Source organism: Etheostoma spectabile, chromosome 7 (assembly GCF_008692095.1).
Source record: "Etheostoma spectabile isolate EspeVRDwgs_2016 chromosome 7, UIUC_Espe_1.0, whole genome shotgun sequence".
Taxonomy (NCBI): Eukaryota; Metazoa; Chordata; class Actinopteri; order Perciformes; family Percidae; genus Etheostoma; species Etheostoma spectabile.
The window spans coordinates 22,371,003-22,394,407 of NC_045739.1; the positions used below are offsets into that span (position 1 = coordinate 22,371,003).

Here is a 23,405-nt window from a genome sequence, read left to right on the forward strand (position 1 = left end):
AGAGAGAGAGAGAGAGAGAGAGAGTCTTTTAACACATCGTGTTGGATAGTTTGGACAGTGTTGATAGAAGTCCGAATTTTTGGGACTTTTTTACTAAGGAACAACTGAGTTGTTGCTAACGTAGATTTGGGATTCCCCCCTTTAGACATCATCTTTCTTTCGTCATTCTCGTCAAACTAGCACAGACCTGATTCCACAGACCAAAGGTACGGAGCAAAACAAAACATCACGTTGAAAGTAACAGTTTTATAACCTCATTTTGTAATTATGTAGCTTTCGCTGACATAAAAGATCAATTTTTAGGGACCCATGTGGTGTGGACAGCGAATGAGTCACAGTGAGGAGGAAGGGACGGGGTAAGAAAGTTGTGTTGTTCTGTCCTATCCAATATTTCCTACATTTCGAAGCAGATTTTCTGTAGTCTAAGAAAACTTCCACCAAGAAATAAATCTGTAAAATAACAGAAGTCATTCTGGCTGCTCATTACCTGGACTTTGCCGCGTAATTAGGGTTCAAACCACGCGCACAACAGGGTGTTTCACCATGCTTGCTCGCGGGGGAATTCCTAGAATTAAGACACCTAAGAAATGAAGGACTTTATAAATTATAGAGTGTGGTCTAGACCTACTCTGTCTGTAAAGTGTCTCGAGATAACTGTTGTTATGATTTGATACTATAAATAAAATTGAATTTTATTTCATTTCATTTCAGTTTTTAAAAAACGTGTTGCTACGTTTTGTTGGGGTTGAACGTGGCCTTGGTCTTGGTCTTGGTCTTGGTCTTGGTCTCGGTCTTGACTCAGTCTCAACCCCTCAAAGTGTTGGTCTTTAGGCCGCCGTGACTGCAACACAAAGCTAGTTTAGTATTACTACACTGTAATTTCTTGTTACTTTTGTACCAACATATAGAAGAGAATTAGAATTAGAATATAGAATTAAATTATAGTATGTAACTATCAATAAACATGTAATGTTTTTCATTCAAAATGGTAGGGCAACATTGTTTGTGTCTTGCCATTTATGGAGCTGTTTGAAAAATATAAGTTGCTAATTTTTATGTGCATATATTTTACGTCATCTTTGAAAAAGTCACTTTGATTAGAAAGCTAAATACAACACATCCCGTTCATTATTCATTTTATTTGTATTCCTTTTAAACTAATTTTATATTGTATTCAAAATACGATACACATTTTCTATAGGCTCAATAAAAAAAAAAAAACAATTCCAGTGTTTCATTCAGAATTTTGGATAGTCACCATGGAAACATGAATTGGTCATGTGACAAGGGCTGGGAAGAGCCCAAGTGCCAAGTGACAGATCCAACGGAAATCACAATTGTCAGATTGACTGTACTCTAGCCCAATGGATAGCAGGGGGGAGGGGCATCAAAAGGGGCCAATCATATTTCAGCAGGGGCCCGTGTCCCCCTTCTACCCCCCCCCCCCGTAGTATTCAAGCAACGTGGGTTCCTTTGCATAATTGTCGCTGCTTTACTCGCCGACTGAGATGAATCGATGACAGCTGCGTTTTTCAGAGCCAAACTAGGCAACGCGTTACCACCAGCCAATGCTGACCTCCATTTTGTAAAAAAAAAAAAAAAAAAAAAAACATGAAGCCCCGACTGTTCAATACTTAGACTGAGCCTCCTGTGATTAGACATCTAAAGAGGAACCAGGTTTGACACACAGAGGGGGGAAAAAAAAGGAAGCAACTACGTTAACATCACTAATTCTGACCTCAAGTAGAACGGGACTTCCTGTGTCTGAATATTCAAATGAAAGATTTTCCATTGCACACCCCGGTACAGTTGTGAGTGGCATCGGGGCAGTGTGGTGTTGACTACGCACGGCTGCAGATATGTGTTGAAGAACGGATCAAGAGAGTGCTTGTAGAAAACTTTCAAGTTTTGACAGTGTTGGTGTTTCTGGTTTCTTGGGGATATCAGGGTCTTTTTTTTGTTTGCGTCACAAAAATGTGACGTCTACAATCATAGGAGATCTGTTTGCATGGTTACAGGGCTCTGCTGTTTAGCAGTGGTGGGATGTAACCAAGCACATTTAACGTACAGTAGCCTACTTTTGACAAATTTGAGGTACTTTTACTTGGAGTCTTTTCATTCCTCATTCTACTTCTACTATAGTATATTTGGCAGCTTTAGTTGCTTTACAAATTAAGACTTTTGCACAAAAAACACATAGTAGTAGTAGTGTAGTAGTAGTAGTTTATAAAATATGAAGTTTTATTATAAATTAAACTACCCAACAATATAAGGGACTACAAGTCCAGCTGGCATGTTTAGACCATTAAACACAGAAGTTTTCAGATCCTTTACTTACAGTAAAAGTACTAATACTACACTGTACAATATATTGCATTTTCAAATAAAAGTCCTGTATTGAAAATGTTACTTAAATAAAAGTATGTATCTGGAAAATGTACCTAAAGTGTTAAAAGTTCTTAATGCAGAAAAACCCTCCCATTTTAGAAACAGGAAACGATCCAAACAGTTCTGAGTTTAATCAGCTTATCATGTCAGCTGGACTTGTAGGCCGTTATATTGTTGGGTAGTTTAATTTATAATAAAACGTCATATTTCATAAACTACATGTGTTCTGTGTGCAAACATCTTAATGTCAGATCAATGTAGAGGAGTAAAAAGTACAATATTCCTCTCTGAAATGTAGCAGAGTAGAAATAGAAAATGGCATGAAAAGAAGAAACTCCTAAAGTACAGTACTTGTGTAAATGTACTTTGTTACATTTCATCACTGGTTTCCAGTTTCTAAAATGGGTGGATTCCTCTGCATGGGGGACTTTTACTTATAGTACTTTAGGTAACATTTTCAATGCCGGACCTTTAGTTGTAACAGAGTATTTTGACAGTGTGGTATTAGTATGTTTACCCAAATGAAGGATTAGAATACTTCCTCCACCACCACTGTTTAATGCTCATGTTACACATTAGTTCCTCAGAGCGATAATCTTCCTCCCTGAGCTGAAGAGAGCCGGGTTACACAGAATAACTCTCTCATCTGTCCTCTCCATCTGTGAATGTGAGCCACCATGTGCTGTAAAACACAGCTTCTATTCCCCATCACAGACTCCCTCTTTGTTCTCGCTCCTGTAGAGCCTTGTTCCGGATAACTGCATTCACATTTACATTCACACAATCAAATACGGTGTGATACGTAGAGAAAGCAAATTCCCTAGATGTTACCGTTGAATAAGGAGGGGGGCTTGTGTGAACATATTTGTATTGCCAAGGTAGATAGAAAAAAACATTTCTAACAGTATCGCAGGAGGCCAACATCTGTAAGTGTTAAGTCAGAATAAACTGCAATAATGTGGATTGCAGGGGCATACAGCCGCCCTAAAATCACACAGTCATGGTCATCTAGTACGCCGACTGACTGTGTGTTGTGGGTAGATGTAGCTAGTAGTCGTGAGCAGGTGAAATCACCCAAGGTGAGTCCGAGATAACGTTCTTAAGTTGGGATATTTATTGTAAAGGCCAATAAGGCAAAGTAGTGTTACAAAATAAGTAGATAGAAGATAGATAGATAGAATGCCTTTATTTTCATACACAAGTGCAGTACCTGTGCAACCCCTTTACAGTGTTGACACGAAATATAAAAATATAAAATATAAGGAAATAAAATGTCAAAATATAAAGTGTAGGTAGGTAGTGCAGAGTGGAGTCCTGAGAGCAACTACAGTATATACATATATAAAATATCATACATATATAAAATGGAATTAAGGAAAGCCAAAACCAAACACTTTCACAAAATAAAAGTAATTGACGTGAGAGACACAAAGATCACATTATAAGAAAAACAAAAACAGTTTCCTAATGACCTAAAAACAAGTCATTCCTGAGGGCATCTTATAGGCCTGAACCTCGCCCCTCAAATTGGAACATACCAACTTCACCGAGCAGGGGTGGCTCAAGTGACTAGTCAGGGTAAAAGCTTCATACAGCCAACACGAATATATCTATAACACTAGACATTTACACATTTAAATATACAATATGAGGAAAGGTTAGGATAACAGGAGATTGTATTATTGTATCATTAACAGTACATATTAACTCGATAAACTGTAATGTTGCCTGTATATATACTGTATATATACTGTAGAGGCAATATTTAAGGTCTGTCTTTGAGGGCTAAAATAGGTAGCGCATAGCTTCCATGACTACGCTGTTGCTACGTAGGAAAATACGTGGAGACACAAACCTACGCTGGACCCTACGCCGTAGCCTGACATGCACCTCTCAAAAATGTAACTACATGTCGCGGTGACGTAAGTCGGCCGGGGCTTGATAGCGCTGCATTTTCCCCTACTTATTTTCTAGTTCTTTTGAATTTGAATAAAGTGACAAAAACGTTTAAAAGAATCAAATGCATTGAATGAAGCGGCAAAAACGTCAAGTAAAGAAGCAACAAAAACGCCCGAAAGAAGTTCATGGTCGATAGGAAGACAACCCAATGGTTAAAGGGGAACAATGCAATTTTTAAAGCTTAATTTATCTTAACTGAACAGCTTTGGAGTCATTGGAATGGTTATAAGACTTTTTTTGAGTTGAATAGTGGTCGTCTCGCTCCTCCCCCCCCAGCGCCTCTGAGCTGAAAAACCACCCTTGCAACTTTGGGTCAGCGAGTCGTCGGCCTTGCACACATAGGCCTACACGCCCTCCTTCAGGAACCGACTAGCTATAAAAACAAGGTAGTGATGGAGTTTTTCCAAGCTATCGTCACGGCTGAGCCCGGCAAAAAAGAAACAGAAACTTAAGAAAGCATTGTCGGAGGAACAGAGAAAGAGGAAACGGCAGACTGACGGAGTGAGGAGTAAGACGCCAGTAAATATAGGAGCTGCCAAATATAGTAGGGGGAGCTTTGTAGAGGAACCTTCGAGTGTGAGTGAAGAAATTGCCTAAACTGCATAGCTCCCCTTTAAGGGGATCAGTTTTTTAAACCACACCACAAAACTTTTTTCTAATCTTTTATCGCCTAAACTTTACTCCCGTTGCGGCAGGACAATCTCCTTTTTGTTGGCTAAACCCAACTGCAAAGGTCGCTGAATTGACCGGCACCTCACGGTGCCCTGTACCCCGCTCACAGTCACCTTTTCTTGGCTGAACGTAACTATAAAGACCGTTACACTCAACTGTCATGTGACATTATGACACGTGACCGCGTGGCGGTCGCCCTAATGTCATACGATATCATACGATTCATGAGAATGCTTTGGTTGCGTAACAAAAGTAAGCCATTGATGCTCTCTGTAGTTACAGTATAACCATGGAGTGAGCTGCACGACCGCAGGAAACCTGTTCAAGTTCCAAAATAGACTCGCATTACAGAGCATCGGTGTTTTAAAGATCCTGTTTTACTTTCACACAGCTTTCACGCAGGACATGAACAGCAGTGTCCTGTGTGAAACTCCTGTGTTTGTTTGACCCATCCGTCCACCCCGACCTCAGTCCTACGCACAGTGGGGGTGCTAGACCCTTTCCAATGCAGAGGCCTGGCTGGGGGCCACATGCGAACTTGTGTCAGTTTTGTTCTGATCTATTTAGAAGCTAATTGTGCTTGATAAATATAATGGATGGACAGTATAAGGATGGTACATGAACCAATTATGTAATTAAGAATATGATCTTCTTGTTTTTGTCTTTTTCTGCCTTTATATATTCCACAAAGGGAACGTCGTTAAACACAGGCCTGAATTGCACACATGCTCAGGACTTACAGTGGCTTGAATACGTTTACACACCCATGCTAAAGTTGATTAAAAAGAGGAATAAAAAAACATTTTTTGGAAATTGATCTTAATGCCTTAATTCAAAAAATTCAGAAAAATCGAACCTTTTAAGGACACCAATTTTCTTTGTGAATGAATAATGTATTGTAACTGAATAAATATTCTTCCTTAGCATATGTACACACAACACTATGTTAAATTCCCATAGAAGCAGGCACAATTTTATTTTTAAAGGCCAGTTATTTCATGGATCAGGATACTATGCATCCTGATAAAGTTCCCTTGGCCTTTGGAATTAAAATACCCCCCCCCACACACACACACACACACACACACACACATATCATCACATACCCTTCACCATACCTTGAGATATTAATTTAAAATAGGTAATCTTATTCAAGCCGCTGTAAACATGCTATACACACTAATGGAGAGATGTCTGAGTGAGGGGGCTGCTCCTTGGAGGGGGGCCCCAAGCAGTTGGGGGTTTTGGTGCCTTGCTCATGGGCACCTTGGTAGTGCCTGAGGTCAACTGGCTACCAATCCACCCTTCGTGTTTCGGTCTGTACGGGGACTTGAACCAGGACCAGGACTGAGCTACTACCACCCCATGGAATAGTAACTTCATCGATTAATTGATCTGCAACTGAAAAAAACAATAGATTAAAAACACTTTGATAAGGGTATGGATAATTCAAAAAGGGTAGAGGACCAAAACAGCATTTTGCTTTGCTTTACTACTCCTTTTCAGACAAGAGTACAGTGTTTATTGAAGTGTATTTATTTATTTAACTTATTTCGTATTTTTCTTAAAGTGAAATACTCTGTGTCTTTTATTTAAAGTAATTTTTTTGTTTGTATGTTCGAAACCAATCATTGATATTAGGCACAAGTGTTGTGTTTTATGTGTCCTAATGTTTCTATTTTGTTTTTAACTGTCTATTCATGTGTTTCATTAGTTTTTAATGCTTATGATTTTTAACTGTTTGTACTTGTGTTTTATCTGTTTAACTGATTTCGTGTAAAGCACTTTGAATTGCCCTGTTGCTGAAATGTGCTATACAAATAAAGCTGCCTTGCCTTGCCTTGCCTACATACGTGGTGGTGATGGCGCAGTAGATATGGCACATGCCTTTGGTGTGGGAGATGTGGGTTTGATTCCCACTAAGATATATCCACCAGTGTGTCCCTGAGCAAGACACTTAACCCATAGTTGCTCCAGAGGCACGCAGCGTCTGACATATAGCAGTTGTTAGTCGGTTTGGATAAAAGCTCCAGCTAAAATGGCATGTTATGTAACGTATACTCTGTATACTGTTGGTTAGGTTCTGCAAAAGAACAAGATACATAAATACAATAATCATGCTGTGTTAACCTACATTTTAGTTATCACTGCACATGAATAATATCCCCTCTTTGGGGATAAGAGTGGAGTTAAAAATGTACGAAAATGTTTGCCACAGTTAGGGGGGCCAGAGGGGGGGTCAAGGCTTAATAATAATAAGTTACAGATCAAAACTGATATGTGATGTGTTTTGCAATTACTCCAGAATCAAGTAGTGCCAACAACAAATGCCCCTTGCTGCAGTAATAACAATCATTAACATCTACACCAAGAAGGGGACTTTTTATATTCACTCATAGTTTTTGTCACATAATATTTAACCAGCATACTTCCTCTTGTAGTATTCAGAAGAGCCTTGAAGTTCAGGATGTGCGCTAGAAAAACAACAGTCTTTGTGTGACTGAAGCTTGACAATTAAAATGATTCATAAATCTTTCATCCATTTCATAACAGCTTTTTATTTGAAATTAAAACCCCTATTCTGAGGCTGCATACTTGTAGTATGTGTTCAGTACTAAATAGGTGTGACCGTCAATATGTACCACTGTACTCTGAATGACGCAGAATACATATCACGTCACATCAAGTGGGGGGGGGACAAGGCCTATAGGGCTGCCCAATCAATCAGGATTTTATGGAAATCGCAATATTTTTTAAAAACTATATATGTCTAACTATTCTAAATTGAGTATTATTAAGAGATATCTCACTCTACAAATCGTATTCTACAGACTAAAAATATGAATATTTTCTTTGGTACAGATCCTTGCAAAAATCCCACTACAATCATTGCAATTTTTTTTATATACTTTTCAATGAAAATGAGAATAATGATAGAAAAATGATCATTGCCTCCAATATGATGAATCATATCGCAATCGCAATAACGACAGTTGGCTATTTTCCTCACATGCTGCAGCCCTGTCTAGGCCTGACTATTACATGTAACATCGCTTTGGTGTTTTTCCACTGGTGTCCATGGCTTTAACGTCTTGCTGTTTCTTCTCTGTTGTCGTCCTGCAGAAGGCACCATGGGCTGCGTGGGCTCCAAGAAGGAGCAGGAGCCTCTCAGCAAAGGGATGGGCAACGACGACCTGCAGAACCGTGCGCAGACAGCCCACTACGTCAAAGACCCCACCGCAGGAAACTCCATGAACAAAGCTGTAAGCAGTAATGTTGTGACAACAACAAGTAACAAGTTGCTGTTCATCACATGGCGAGTAGTCCATATCGACGACGTTCCATTTCCGGGATTGTGGAAGTGCCGCGGGAAATTCTGCCCTCATTTCGCCCCAGATGTCCGTCACCTCCTGCTTTCTTTGTGTTGGCATTATTCTTACCTCCGGTGGATTCATGAGGACTATGGTTACCTGGTCCTCAGATCTCTGCAGGGTAAATCCAGACATCTAGCTAGACTATCTGTCCAATCTGAGTTTTCTGTTGGACGACTAAAACAACCTTTGAACGTACACATGTTCCACCAGACCACTTGCTTCCCGAGGTTAGTTTGCAGAGGCACCGTTACTCCGTCGCACCGTTGCTCCGCCCAACATGATTGCGATTGGTTTAAAGAAATGCCAAGAAACCAGAGCACATTTTCCTCCCATCTTAAAATGTGTGGACTAGCCAGACCCTCCTCCGCAGCGCGGTGCAAGACTACATGGCAAGCAACAACGCAGCATTTATAACATATACATATATCTATCTATATGTATCTCCGTCATTCGTCTTGTTAATTGCTTTTCACTGTCATTGTCTGTGAGTTTGTTTGAACAGTGACGAGGCGATTTTAATCTGACTTTGTCCAAGGTAAACAAATGAGCATTTTTTTTCAATTTCCTGAAAAGACTTTTGGACATAAAAGTTTTTTTCACCTGACGTCAATCATGTATGTAACACGTCACATTCAGAAGTAATCATTTACAGTTAGTTTTCTCAAAAATGTCCTATTGTAATACAACTTCTAAAACTAACAATGGCTGTTGGTGGAAGTATTCAGATCCTTTAAGGATGGCCCCTGTACTACAGCTACTGTTAATAACTTTTTTTATTTGCATAGCACCTTTGAAAATGATGCTTTGACAGTGGAAATAAAGGACATGGAAATTAAAACACATATATGTACAGTACACATCAAATCAACACGCATACCCATAAATATACAACATTGTAATAATGAAAAATCAAAGATGGGTCAGCTATAAAAGGACAAAATTAGAAAGTCAATGAGAAAGAAAGAAAAAAAGTACTTTAATTACTTCAACTTTAAGAAAGTACTTTAATTCAGTGATTAACAAATTTGGGGTCCAAATGATGATGAGATGACAAAGTTCTGCTACCATGGACGTTTCTCTAATCTTCTTTTTTTTTGTGGGGGGGGGGGATTACTGGATAACATTACCCTTTTCTGTTTCTGCCCCCAAGGGCAGTAGACTTTTTTTTTTTAATTCGGTTGACCACGAGTTAAAAAAGTTGATCCGGAACTATTGCTGACTGATAAATGTAGTGGAGTAAAATAGCATCAAATGGAAATAGTACTTAGATTTGGTGCTTGAGTAAATATACTTAGTTACCTCCTAAAACTGCATATGAATATAGATCTTTACTAGCCACATATTAAATCTGACCATATAGTGTTTTGGAACTTTTTTGCCAATAAAAATAGATGCACACACACCTGCAGCAGTGCCCTGGCTTTAAATAAAGAATGGGGAAGATCAATGGTGTCAATTGCAGAAGCGGTGAAAGTATGATAGGGAACAATAGAGAAGGGTCATTGGTTACTAGTAGCGACAGGAGAGTTTTCAGAGAGAATAGATGTGCACCGACGAGGACTCCGAAAACGTTGAAACCGTGGCTTGTTTGCATACCGGCCAGACTTAACAGTGGTGCGGCATGAAAGTGTGGTTCTTCTGGCCACTGCTTCCTGTCAGATGACTGTAACAACTCTTTTACCCTCAGTGAAGAAAGAGGAAGTAACAGAAGCAGAACCAGAGCACTCAAGCAGGAGACGTATAAACTTCAGTATTAAGCAACAGATAAGACCTCCCTCAGCTCACACACAAGCCACTGCATTGTATTAAGTTCAGTATATCTCTCAGATGTCTACATTTAAAAATAGTCTGTCTTGCTGTCTGGCACTTAGACCGCTCAGCTCATTAAACCTTTGTGCTAATGTTGGAAAATGTAAAAAAAAACAAAAAAAAACAAACACACTACAAACCCCAAAACCCTAAAAAAAAAGATAACTGCCGACAACATGCTGATTTTTCAAGTTGATAAGATAAAGTCCTTCCTCCCTCCCTTCCTTGTGTTGGTTTTGTGTGCAGTGGTTTTATTCTAGATGAATTTGGGTCTCAACTTGAGTGACAAAACGGAAATGTGATCCAGAAGTCACATGTTAGATGTGAAAAAGCTCTAAAACTCCACTGTAAGCTGACTGCTTAGCACCAACTAAAACAGACGAGTCGCACACTAGCAAGTATAGTTCAACAGTTTGCTAACATGTTGGCTTTAAGCTTGGTTTACACTTCTGCGTGGAATCTACGCCGTTGCTACGTGCGTGGAAGTACGTGGAGACACAAACCTCCGCAGGACCCACGCCGTAGCCTGACATGCACTTCTCAAAAAAATGTAACTGCACGTTGCGGCAATGCATGTCGCTCGGCCACGGCTTGGTAGCGTTGCATTCCCCCCCCGACTCATTCCCTGGTTCTCCTTCTCCATAGACAACATGAGATCAAGGAGAGGGTTAACTTCTCCTGCTACAGGCTTCCCTCCTTGGACAGAAAGCACAGGGGAGACACTTTGTTTCTCCCACTATGACTCTAGTGTCACTACTCCCTCCGAAGCTAATCGCCGTTACTCTCTCACTTTCTTCCTCGCTCTATCACCCACTCCACACACACACACACACACACACACGCCGGCTTGACGCACACATCAACGTACAAGGACAAACATCAGGCCACTTAAGTAGGCTACAGTGGAAGCTCTGCGTTGAGACTCCATAAATCCATAAATTAAGCTTTAGTCTCGCATTGCCACACCTTCCTTCACAGCTCTGTGGAAGAGGGTCTGGCTAGTTCACAAAGCCTTCCTGGATGGGAGAAAAACGTGATCTGGTTTATTGGCATTTCTTTACACCAATCACAATCGTCTTGGGCAGCGTTCAGCAAAATAGCCTCGGGAAGGAACTTGTCTTGGTGGAACATGTGGACGTTCAAAGGCTGTTTTTTTACGATTTGACAGATAGTCTAACTAGCTGTCTGGATTTACCCTGCAGAGATCAGAGGGGCAGTTAACCATGACGTCCTCATGAATCCACCGGAGTTTAAAATTCCGACACAAAGAAAGCAGAAGGAGACGGACATCCTACCAAAAGGAGTGAAATCTGGCGTAATTTCCAGCGGCAATGGAGCAATCCCGGAAGTGGAACGTCGTGGATCTAGACTACATTTCCCTTAACAACTTGTTACAGTAATTGTGCTGCACTGCCCCATTTTTTTGCAGCTTTAAGGAAGTTTTTTTCTCACTTTGAATCAACTTAAAATGTGAGAATGAATACCTAATTAAGGCAGAACTTGACCTCTTCTCTTAGCCTTAAACACTATATGTCTGTGTCTTTCTCTCTACAGAGCAAAATGCCATCCAACGCTACAGATGGTGAGTTTCAATCTGTTAACTGCTTCAGCTCCACAGTGTGTATTGCAATACTTAAGCAGCTGTACGTGTTTCTGTATCTTGTATATTAAAATTCGATATTGTCGTGTTGTCAACCATAGCCCACTACCATAGAGTCTGCCATTGAGACAGTTACTGTAGCCCTCTTAGGACAAAACACGCACCAGCAAGTCCAAGCAACGTTTCACACCACTCCTACTCAAACAGCGATATTACAACATTTCATTTTAGACATTTCTTTACTATTTTAGTCATATATTATGCTTTTGTGAACCCAGGACCTTTGTAAACACAACTGAGTGTAGGTTTGTTTTCATAAAGAGATTTGAAAAATATTTCCGCTTTAGGGCTAAGTTATCTCTTTTGTCATTGCTCTGGAACAACTTTGGGCATCACTAAACAGAAAAGATGAGTTTATTCGGAACATTTTGATATGAAACAGATGGGGATCAGGTTATATGCAAAAATCCATAAAAGGAGAATTTAAGAAGAAATCTAAAAAAAAATGCCCTTTGACCTCAGAGGGTCAAACATCTAAGACAAAACATCTAGGAGTGTGAGTGAGGAGAAGGAGAGTGAGGCATGTCGACACAGAGTGACTCACCACACAGGCCTCCAAGACAAACCGGCACTGCTATTATTACCAAGGAAGTCGGTCACTGTGCACAGTCAAAGTACGGGGAACCCAAAGAAAAATGTGGTTCGGACTTAAATGCAGTGTGTCTACTACAACAACAAAAAAAACATTCACAGACGCTGAGTCATTGTGTACTCTCATGTACACACTGTCACATACCAGGGATGTCGGGTTAAAACCTCATGAAAAACATTCTTCAAAATGTCAATTTTTCACGAGCCAAGAAAACCAGTCTTGGTTTCAGCTCCCTAGTTATTTTAAACCCTCCTGTTGTCCTTGGGTCACATTTGACCCCTTTTAAAAAAATGTCTATATTTGAAATACGGGTTTCTTTTTAACCAAATTACCACAAAAAATGGATTGGATTCCATACAACACTCTTTGCAAATACAATGGATCACTTTCATTCCTGACTAAACTCATCTGTACGTTCCTCTGATCTTAACTGTTAGTCAAAAAAAAATTTTTTAACTCAAATACTAGGTATAATTCTATATAAATGACTAAGAATTCCAGAAATTAGTGTAAAACTAGTGGTAGTAAGGTGGTGTTAGTGAAAACTAAAAAGAAAAAGTCTGAAAAGGCACAAAAATGTCAAATTGTTTTCCCTTTTTTGACCCAGGAAGACAGCACGAGGGTTAAGTGTATGCAGAGGTTGTTTTAGAACTTCTCTCAGGCCAAAATATCGTGGCATGCAATTCTTAAGAAAGTGAATGTCATTGCAAAAGAGAAGGTTTTTTTTTACTGCGTATCAAGAGCACAATGTACCTACATGAAGTCTTCTGCTTTTCTTCTTTTCCGGGCAACGCTGCTGCAGGAGAGAATATTGTCATAGCCCTGTTCGACTATGAAGCCATTCACGATGGCGACCTTGGCTTCAGGAAGGGAGATAAACTCAAAATCTTAGAGGAGTAAGTATCAATGAAGACTGTCATTTACTCTTCAGATGTAACAATACGTCCACAATAAACAATAAGTTAATTGTGGGTCCAACATTTGTTTGACAGTTTTTGGACTTGTAAAAGATGGTTTGTCATGTCTTTGTTGGCAAGAGATGTCCACACTTGTGTGTCTTTGGCTACATTTAAGCTAATATGTTTTGGTTGCAAGAAATCAATAAACGATGAAGGAGGCCGGCCATTCGGCAGGTCACTACATTTGTTAAGATGCTTGGGTCAGTTGTGATGACAAACCACTGACACAGTTGTAGCAGGACATCTACGCTACAATGCTTTGGTTGAAAAACAAATATCTTTTTCGATGTTTACGCCTCGCGTTTAACACTGCTCCGGAGTTTTAGAGACCCTAAAACGGAGACGTTAGGACACACGGCTGCCTCCGTTTTGGTTTGAGAACTCTGGGGTCTGTTTGTAGTCTTGACGGGCACAAATTTATTTTTTTGTCTTCCTTTCTCTCTCTCTCTCTCTCTCTCTCTGCAGATCGGGGGAGTGGTGGAGAGCCAAGTCAATCAGTTCTGGTCAGGAAGGCTTCATCCCCAGTAATTATGTGGCCAAAGATACTCTGGAGGCAGAGGAGTAAGTGTACTCACATTGAAAACACATTTATATGCAGTATCAGTATCTCCCTGATGAAAACTGTTGTTGTTTTTTAATTTGATAGTTGGCAGGATGGATGGATGGATGGATAGATAGATAGATAGATAGATAGTAGAGACTTTTATTGATCCTAAATTGACAAATTTCAGTGCTTTAGCAGAAAAATATTAGACACACAGCATAAATACCCAAATACAGAAAATACAAGACATATAAATAGGATTATTAAACAATTATTTAATAATAAAGATAGAAAAATACAAAGGAAAGAATGTACATAAACAAATTTACAAGCAGGGAATAAAAATGTACAACTACTTAAATAGTATTTATAACAATGTAAGTAAATCTATGTTTGTGCAAGTTACACTTGGTGTAGTATTGTGATGAAGGGTTAAAACGTTGTATTGCCTTATGATTTAGAGCAGTCAGTGGGACACCAAAGCTATAATATGACTATAAAATAATTGTATTATTGATTATTAATGATAAAATAACTATGATAAAATATAGCATGCCTTTAATAGAAAGTCCCAGTATCATGTATTACATTTAAATGGCATTTTTTTTAGTTTCTCTCACAGTGGAAATGAGCAAGGAAACGAAGCACACAATATGAAGGGAGAATAAAGGCTTGCACAGGAAGAGCTGTTGGGAGGTTCCGGTGCTGACTGATCTGTTTCCTGTTTTTTGAGGTGGTTCTTTAAGGGCGTGAGCAGGAAAGATGCTGAGAGGCAGCTGCTGGCCCCTGGCAACAAATTGGGATCCTACATGATCCGAGACAGCGAGACCACCCAGGGTGAGTGAAGGACATTCAACCGCTTCCCCTTTTTCCTTCTTATTAGTCATAATGACACATTATTGACAGAAAAAAAAATCTCAACTGACAATTGTCACAATGTAATCTCGGCGCTCACAGCAAAAGTTGATTTTTACCTCATGGGCACAAATGAATTTCAGTTTAATTTCTTTTACTTTGCACATTTAAGGCCACTGCATTTGGTGTACGATAACCTTTGTTGCAAAGAGTCCTAGATAGGTTAGCATGACTCTAATGTTAAAAATTGGCCATTAAAGCAACTATTATTCATATTCTTATATTGACAGTGGACGGGTTGACTGTGTGATGTGAACAGAGTCACTCGTAGTGACAAATCTTATTGGTGTTTTATTCAGACGCTGCTATTTTCAACATAAAAGCTTTCTGATAAACCCCTCCAACTCAGGAGTTGGTAGAGACCAAACCTGAGTTAAAATGAGAGTGAATATTAGATTTATGTTTGTCAGGTTGCAAGACGTTGCAAGGCCAAATGAATGCTAATATAGCTCAGTGTCTACTGGATCAGTGCTTGCTAACATGTTAGCCATATCAACCTAAAACAGTGATGGTATGCCAATGTTGTGCTCCCCCATGTGGCCAACATGTTTTAAGTTATGTCTTTGATAATGAATGCATTCAGAATTGTACAACTCAATAGATAGGGCGAATAGTTTAATCCTTCTTTTGTCCTCGGGTCAAATTTGACCCATTTTTCAAAAGGTTTCCATTTCAGAAATTTGGGTTTATTGCAACCAAATTGTCAAACAAAAATAACGCTCTTCACATGTAAAACAAATGATCAGTTCACTACTTTCATTGAATTTAGGTGTTTTTATTCAATTTTATAGCAGTGTGAAAAAGAAATTGAAGTGGTTTTGAAATAGTATTGAGTAAAAGTTGCCATATTCCAGTCTGTGATTATCTATCGACATACATTCCTTTCATTTTATTTGAAATAATTCTTAATTTCAGATTTTCTAACTCAAACATTAGGTATAATTTCCTATAATACAGGTTTATGGACCATAAATTCCAAGAATTACGTAGTGTTGAAAACGTAAAAAAGGTGACAAACATTAGGAAAAAAACTGTCAAAAGTGTTGAAAACAGGGACAAAAACATAAGAAAAAGTTAAAAACGCTGAAGGCCTCAAAAAAGTGTTGATTTTTTCAATTTTGACAGGAAGACAACACAAGGGTTAAATGTGCAGGCAGTCCCAGAGGCTACTCTTTTTTTTACTGTTTATTCATGTGTTTTATCTGTTTTTTGTGTAAAGCACTTTGAATTGCCCTGTTGCTGAAATATGCTCTACAAATAAAGCGGACCTGCCTTGCATTGCGTTACTCACAAGAATGCAAATCTTTGGGGCATGCTGACAGAAATATAATTTTAAATATATAATATAGATTTTAAATTATATTGGTATCTATTTTTTTTTTTATCCCCTAAGGGTGACATGGTAAACTAGTGTTTCTTTCTCTTTTGCTACAGGCAGCTACTCCCTGTCTGTCAGGGACATTGATCCTCAGTCCGGAGACACTGTCAAACATTATAAGATCCGTACGCTGGACAACGGAGGCTTCTACATCTCTCCCCGCAACACCTTCAGCACCCTGCTGGAGCTGGTCAACCATTACAAGAGTGAGTCCACTGTACTCTCAGATTTCAGTTCAGGCTTGTGTCCAGATAGTTTGTCACTGAATGATTTTAGTTCCTCCCAGCCGAGTGTTTTAGTGGTCTTCTTGACTAGTTGTTTAAGGACCAAAGGGGGGATCCTTAGTAATAATACGTTTTTTTTTTTATTTCAAATGTTTCTCTGTAATGGTGGAAAAGAGTATCATCAGATTAATCCGTGTGCCACCGCTGAACGTAGTGCTTGTAGTAATAGATAGATAGATAGATAGATAGATAGATAGATAGATAGATACTTTAGTCATCCCAAAGGAAATTTTCATATAATATATAATTAAATGCACAGCACACTCTACTGGCCAACTTTAATAACTCAGCCTATGGGGAAATGATCAGTTTCAAGTGATACATTTTATTGCTCTTCATTATTACTAGCATCCGCACGAAGGTGCTTTTATTTTTGCTGAACTTTTTGTCAAATTGTATAATTTACAACACAGTAGTTATTTTTATTGTGTAAAATGGAGGGAAAAAACTCTACACAACGACTCTTTACAGGAGACATAATCTCATTACAAAATCCAATGATGAATCATGTTTTGTGTTAATTCCAGAGCAAGGAGATGGCCTCTGCCAAACACTGACCAACCCGTGCTTGAGCGCCAAACCCGAGAAGCCGTGGGAGAAAGATGCCTGGGAAATCCCGAGGTCATCCCTCAAACTGGAAAGGAAGCTTGGTGCTGGCCAGTTTGGAGAAGTCTGGATGGGTGAGAAACTGTATATCTGAATCCTTTGACAAACCAGTCATTGATTAAGATGGGAAGCTAAACATTCATTTTCGAATTCCAATTGTTCTTTATGCTTTAAGCTACATACAATAAGCACACCAAAGTAGCAGTAAAGACCATGAAGCCTGGCAGCATGTCAGTGGAAGCCTTCATGGGCGAGGCCAACCTGATGAAGAGTCTACAGCATGACAAACTGGTACGACTCAATGCCGTGGTCAGCAAGGAGGAGCCTATCTATATCATCACAGAGTTCATGGAGAAAGGTGTGTGGCGTGTGTGTGTAAATATAAATAATTTGTTCCAAGAAATTGATAAACAGTTACAGTAGTTAGAGCTCACTAGTATATACAGTGGACGTGAAATGTATGTTATATTGATGATGTGAACACATTGAGCTATACACAAAACATGTGTTGATGTCAATGTGTGTGTGTGTGTGTGTGTGTGTGTGTGTGTGTGTGTGTGTGTGTGTGTGTGTGTGTGTGTGTGTGTGTGTGTGTGTGTGTGTGTGTGTGTGTGTGTGTGTGTGTGTATTCCTACAGGTAGTTTATTAGACTTCTTAAAGAGTGATGAGGGCAACCGTGTCCAGCTGCCCAAACTCATCGACTTCTCGGCCCAGGTGAGATTGATTCAGTCACAATTACCATCAGTCCTCCATCTACACATTCCAGCTTTATGTAACTCGTTTATTTCTCCTTAGCTGCGGTATTTGGGTGAGTTTCAGTTAAGCACAAGAATTGCCAAAAAATCAAACCAAATTGTAAAATGGTCAAGTAAGCTGACTGGTGAGTCCCAGCTGCACCCCACATCCCTGCATGCAAAACAACTACAGCGGCTCGCTATGGCCTATATCTCAGGAGATAGCCTACACCTTCTGAATAGTTAATTCCAGTGCCTCCCTTAGGCTAAAAGTCCACAGTTGCAAAACTACAAGATTCAAAAACACTTTTGTCCCGGCGGCAATCACTCTAACACACAATATCCAAACTGCAGAATTGAAATTACTTGCAAAAAACGCACAAGCACTTTGGTCATGTACTGTTTTCTATTCTTTTTATCCATGTTTCACTGTCTCTATTACGTGTTTTAAGGTTTGGTCTGTTGAATGTTATGTGGTGGTCTACAAAGTTTTAAACTAAAACTGTAGACCTGGTTTACCCACGGGTTCCAATAAAGTAACCTGTACCTAATAATACCTAATTCAATTAGGAAATACTGCTAGTGTGGACGTATGTCGTGTCAGGCTGTTTTGTACAATTCCATTGCCAGTGCAAAATTATGTTTTTCTATGTGCAATAACGTAAAAAATATGAGGACAAAAAATATCAATCATATCTATATTCACTAGATGTTTTTATACAGTGAATGTACAAATTCAATATTATCTTGGAGCTGTTTTGCCTTTATATTTGTATTGAAATTGTTCTACTTTACATTTATGTATTTATATTGTTATATTTAAATGGCTTTAAAATATATTTTCATTGTATTCCCTATAGTTTTTTGAAAAACTGATTCTACGGGCAACCTATAAAATTTCCATTGAACCTGTATGGCCCTGTGCCTGTGCAAATGGAAAGAAACATCTAGTCTATTCTATTTTATTCAGTGACAGTGTCTAGTGGGAACTGTGTTTTGAATCTTTTAACGCCGTCTCTAGATTGCAGAGGGCATGGCCTACATTGAGCAGAGGAACTACATCCACAGAGACCTGAGAGCTGCCAACATCCTGGTCAACAAGGCTTTAGTGTGCAAAATTGCTGACTTTGGCCTCGCTCGCATCATTGAAGACAACGAGTACACAGCCAGGGAAGGTACGACGCAACATTCACTGTCAAATGTTCGGTAGCTACGTGTCTTCAGCAGAAGTGACTGAGAAACTGGGGAACTGATTCCCCAGAACGGATTAAATGTTTGCAATGCACGGTTTCCTCAGTTCAGGGAAAATTATTTTATCTCAGCAGGCTGTCGGATACAGCGGGGCTCAAAAGTTTGGGCACCCCAGGTAAAACATTTTATTAATGTGCATAAAGAAGCCAAGAAAAGATGGAAAATCTCCAAAAGGCATGAAATGACAGATTAGACATTCGTATAATATGTCACAAAAAGTTAGATTTTATTTCCATCATTTACACTTTCAAAATAACAGAAAACAAACAAAAAAATGGCATCTGCAAAAGTTTGGACACCCTGCAGAGTTGATACCTTGTACTGCCCCCCCCCCATCCCTTTGGCAAGTATCACAGCTTGGAAACACTTCTTGTAGCCAGCCAAGAGTCTTTCAATTCTTGTTAGAGGTATCTTCGCCCATTCTTCCTTCCAAGTCTTCCAGTTCTTTGAGATTTCTGGGCTGTGTGTAACGCTCTGCTCTTTTAAAGTCTATCCATAGATTTTTAATTCCATTGAGGTCAGGAGATTGTGAAGGCCATGACAAAAACTTCAGTGGCAAAATAATAAGAATAGAGAGTGACTTGCCATACATGGCTAACTGAATGAGCCGAGGATGTGCATCTACTTAGCAGTGTCATTAGGGGCCTAGCAAATGTACAAAATCAATAACCAAGTCAATATTACTTCATTTCTTCTTCAATTTTTCTTCATAACCAGGAGCCAAATTCCCCATCAAATGGACAGCCCCTGAGGCCATCAACTACGGCTCTTTCACCATCAAATCTGATGTCTGGTCCTTTGGCATCTTGCTGACTGAGATTATCAGCTATGGGCGCACACCATACCCAGGTAAGGGGATCACTGATTTTAATTGTACTTGCCAGAATGCCTCTACAGAGCAGAGACCTTGCACTTGCAGTTAGTACACGAAGGTTTTGTCCTATTTCTTCAAATAAATCTGTTCCCATTAATTCTCTTGGCCTTCGTATACAGTGGCCTTCCATAGGTGAAAGATAACGCCATGTCAAAAGAGAGTGACAGTTGTGAATTTAGACTTTATTAAAGATAGATGCAGAATGGAAAATCCCAACATTTAGGACCCAGGACAGCAAACAGTCGGGACTTTGTTGTATGCAAAATCCCATGCCATGCCCTGCAGCCCATCTTTTAACTCACTCTTAGAACTACTGTGTCATTTCCCCAACACATACACTGTGTCAAAGACACTGTGACACATTCAGGGTCATTTGTGTATCCTTTAACACACACATGTGCAGTATGACACAATGACAATGGAATTAATTAGCCCACACATGTGTCTGTTAAGTCCATACAAATGTGTTGTTTTGAATAATCAATTTATAAAATTTGACACAACTTTAATTTATGAATTAGTTGTCTGTAAATGTATTGATTTATTATATAATTATTTCCTACCAAATAAACGAAAATAGAAAATGTGTAAAATAGATTGTAGACTGTAAAAGCGAAAAAAAACAAAAAAACTCCAAGGCGCTCTTCTTGTGAAAAAATGTAAGTGTTTATTTAAAGGGCTATTTCTTGTAATAATAAAGGCGTTTTCATTTCTTCACAAGAATAATGCCTTGGACCTTTTTACTCTTTTGAAGTTGTGTGTTCCCTTTCCAAAGAGCACCTTTGTGATTTATTTTGAACTTCTGAGCACTCCAGACTTTTCTTTTTCAGCTTGTAGACGGTGTTGACCAATCATGTGCTCTTGTGTCCAGGCATGACTAACCCAGAAGTGATCCGTTCCCTGGAGAAGGGCTACCGAATGCAGCGCCTGGACAGCTGTCCCACCGAACTCTATGAAATCATGCTGGAGTGCTGGAAGAACAAGCCTGAGGACCGTCCCACCTTTGATTACCTGCAGAGTGTCCTGGAGGATTTCTACACAGCCACAGAGAGCCAGTATCAGCAGCAGCCATGAGACTTAGCATCCACTGATGGGTTTTCTCTTATAGTACTATTCCATTCATACTCAACAACAAGTCAAGGTTATACTGTATGTGCAGCAATGCAATTCAGACCCCAAACATAAACGTGTACACACACACACACACACACACACACACACACACACACACGTGGGCTCTCTGCCTGTCTCCCTTTCTCTTTCTCATTCATACACACATAATGTATTTCTAACGAGGGACTGTTCAAACATTATTGAGGAGGGTTGATACTTTATTGACTATATTTTTTATGAAGCTATGCATCACTGTTCCTGAGGTTTTTTTTGTAGTTTTTTTTGTAGGCCCTCTGTCCTTTGAATGAGAACATAATAAAGTAATATCACCACAAATGAGAGACGCAACATATAAAAACAATATAAAGAACAACTGTTATAATTGCTATTAAATAAAATAAAATATGACAACTCAATCCTACCTCATACTTAGGTGAGGCACACAGCACAACATAGCGCATGACCACAGCTGCATCAAGTGGATATTCATCTTCACAAAACTGACCCTAAATCATGTGGATGCACACCAGCAACAGTCTTGTAAATCACATTGACATATACAGTAGTGACCAGAGCATAATATGTGCAGACAGATACTGTATGTGTTAGTTTTGTCTGCAGCTGCCGGTACATATCATGCGGATCACTATATTTCGAAAAACATCTGCAAATCTTATCTAATCTGCATGTGACCTAAGATGCATATCACTCTCTAGGGATAGATACTGGTGACGGGCCATTTTCATTACTGAGCTTTGGAGGAAAGGTGTGGGTGTGGGCTCTTCTCTACATAAACAAGTGAAAATAGCATGTCTTGGTTTGGATAGGCCTCGCTGATGCACAGGGTATTTCTAACAAATTTTCAAGGGAAGTCTGAAGGGAAACAGGCCCTCCACTGTGCTGTAAAAAACATTCAGACTACTTTTTTTTTCAAAAAAATAAGAAAAGATAAATAGCTATCCCCCTGTTCTGCCCTCACTCCTTATATAATGTTTGTACAGTCCCTAACATTCAAACGTTTGTTTGTTTTACACAACATGCGGAGTATGCAGGAGGTCGTACAAAGATACATGGCAATATTCACCAACAAACAAGGCCACCTGGAAGCAGTCACATGGAAAATACTGTATAGAGTTGTTATGCTCCAACACACAATGTGCATCCATCAAAGGAAGGCATAACCACAACACAGATGTTAATAGTAAAATAAGTGCAGTGCTCAGCTCTGATAATACTGTGTTGATGTCAACAGTTCAGCAGGCAAAGCTGTCCTTGTCCCCTCCCCTCCTGTGAAAGAAGAATGGGTGTTGTTGTCTTTACAAAGTGCAGGATATACTGTATGGCTGAAATATGATTACATCTTCTATTTATATTCCATAGATATATTTTTTTCCAGTATGCTGTGGCTTGTAGCGTGGCAATACTTCTTCATTGTGCCTTTTTTAAAGTGGTTTCTTTCAGTCTAACATGATAATATATTCCATACGCTTTGTATATATAAACAGGTGTACACAAATACATATAATTATTTAGGATTAGGGTATTTAATGTGAAGCCATTTTAACTGATAATGCTTTTTGATCCTTTTGGTCCAATATTCTTTTGTTTTGCATTAGGAAAATAAATTTAAAAGTAGTGCATACCGATTTTTACATCTTTTTCTGTGTTTAAAAAATAATTTATTTGTGCAAATGGTACTGGATAATAGTGTACTGAATGCAATAATATTTCCAAAAGTAAATGCCTTGTCTATCATTTATTTTGAGGACTCATTACTATTTTTTCTACGCTGTGTGGGAAATGTGATTATTGTATTGTTGGAAACAGCAATCTGCTTTGAGGACCAAAATCCAAAGAATTTCAAAGGGAATGTTTTTAAATATTTAGGATTTTGTCATTTTATGATTTAGTATCAATTTTGACAGAACTGTGAGCAATAATATCTGAGAGAAGATTTCTATGGAATGCTTATATTATTGATTATGGTGATATGTGAAAATATAAAAATGCCGGCCCAGCACTCTATATGTATTCATGGGGTTGTTAAATGTTTTTTTTTTCTTTATCACTATAAATCTCTTTGCATATTTTCTAAGATGCTTGGTCTAATGAAATTGTGGTGAACATTTTCAAATAAAATGTTTAAAAAATATATCACCTACTCAAATACATTTTTTGTCACTGCTGGTAATTATTTGATTTGATACTGCTCATGGTAGTCAGACATAATATGTTGTGAGCATTGGTCAAGTTGACCCTGCCCTACTGAGAGAGAGAGAGAGAGAGAGAGAGA

At 39.0% G+C, this 23,405-nt stretch overlaps 1 protein-coding gene across 3 annotated transcripts in view; it reads left to right on the forward strand.

Moving 5' to 3' along the window:
• Positions 1-22,222, forward strand: part of hck (HCK proto-oncogene, Src family tyrosine kinase) — a 28,408-nt gene extending 6,186 nt beyond the window's left edge. For all 3 annotated transcript variants that reach the window (XM_032522053.1, XM_032522054.1, XM_032522055.1), the window contains 12 exons: positions 8,143-8,282; positions 11,757-11,784; positions 13,257-13,350; positions 13,879-13,974; positions 14,691-14,794; positions 16,307-16,456; positions 17,062-17,214; positions 17,316-17,498; positions 17,778-17,854; positions 18,896-19,049; positions 19,843-19,974; positions 20,871-22,222. In XM_032522053.1, coding sequence (XP_032377944.1) covers positions 8,151-8,282; positions 11,757-11,784; positions 13,257-13,350; positions 13,879-13,974; positions 14,691-14,794; positions 16,307-16,456; positions 17,062-17,214; positions 17,316-17,498; positions 17,778-17,854; positions 18,896-19,049; positions 19,843-19,974; positions 20,871-21,073 — 1,506 coding nt within the window. In that variant the 5' untranslated portion in view covers positions 8,143-8,150 and the 3' untranslated portion in view covers positions 21,074-22,222. The remainder of the gene's footprint in view (positions 1-8,142; positions 8,283-11,756; positions 11,785-13,256; positions 13,351-13,878; positions 13,975-14,690; positions 14,795-16,306; positions 16,457-17,061; positions 17,215-17,315; positions 17,499-17,777; positions 17,855-18,895; positions 19,050-19,842; positions 19,975-20,870) is intronic.
• Positions 22,223-23,405: the final 1,183 nt, after the last annotated feature.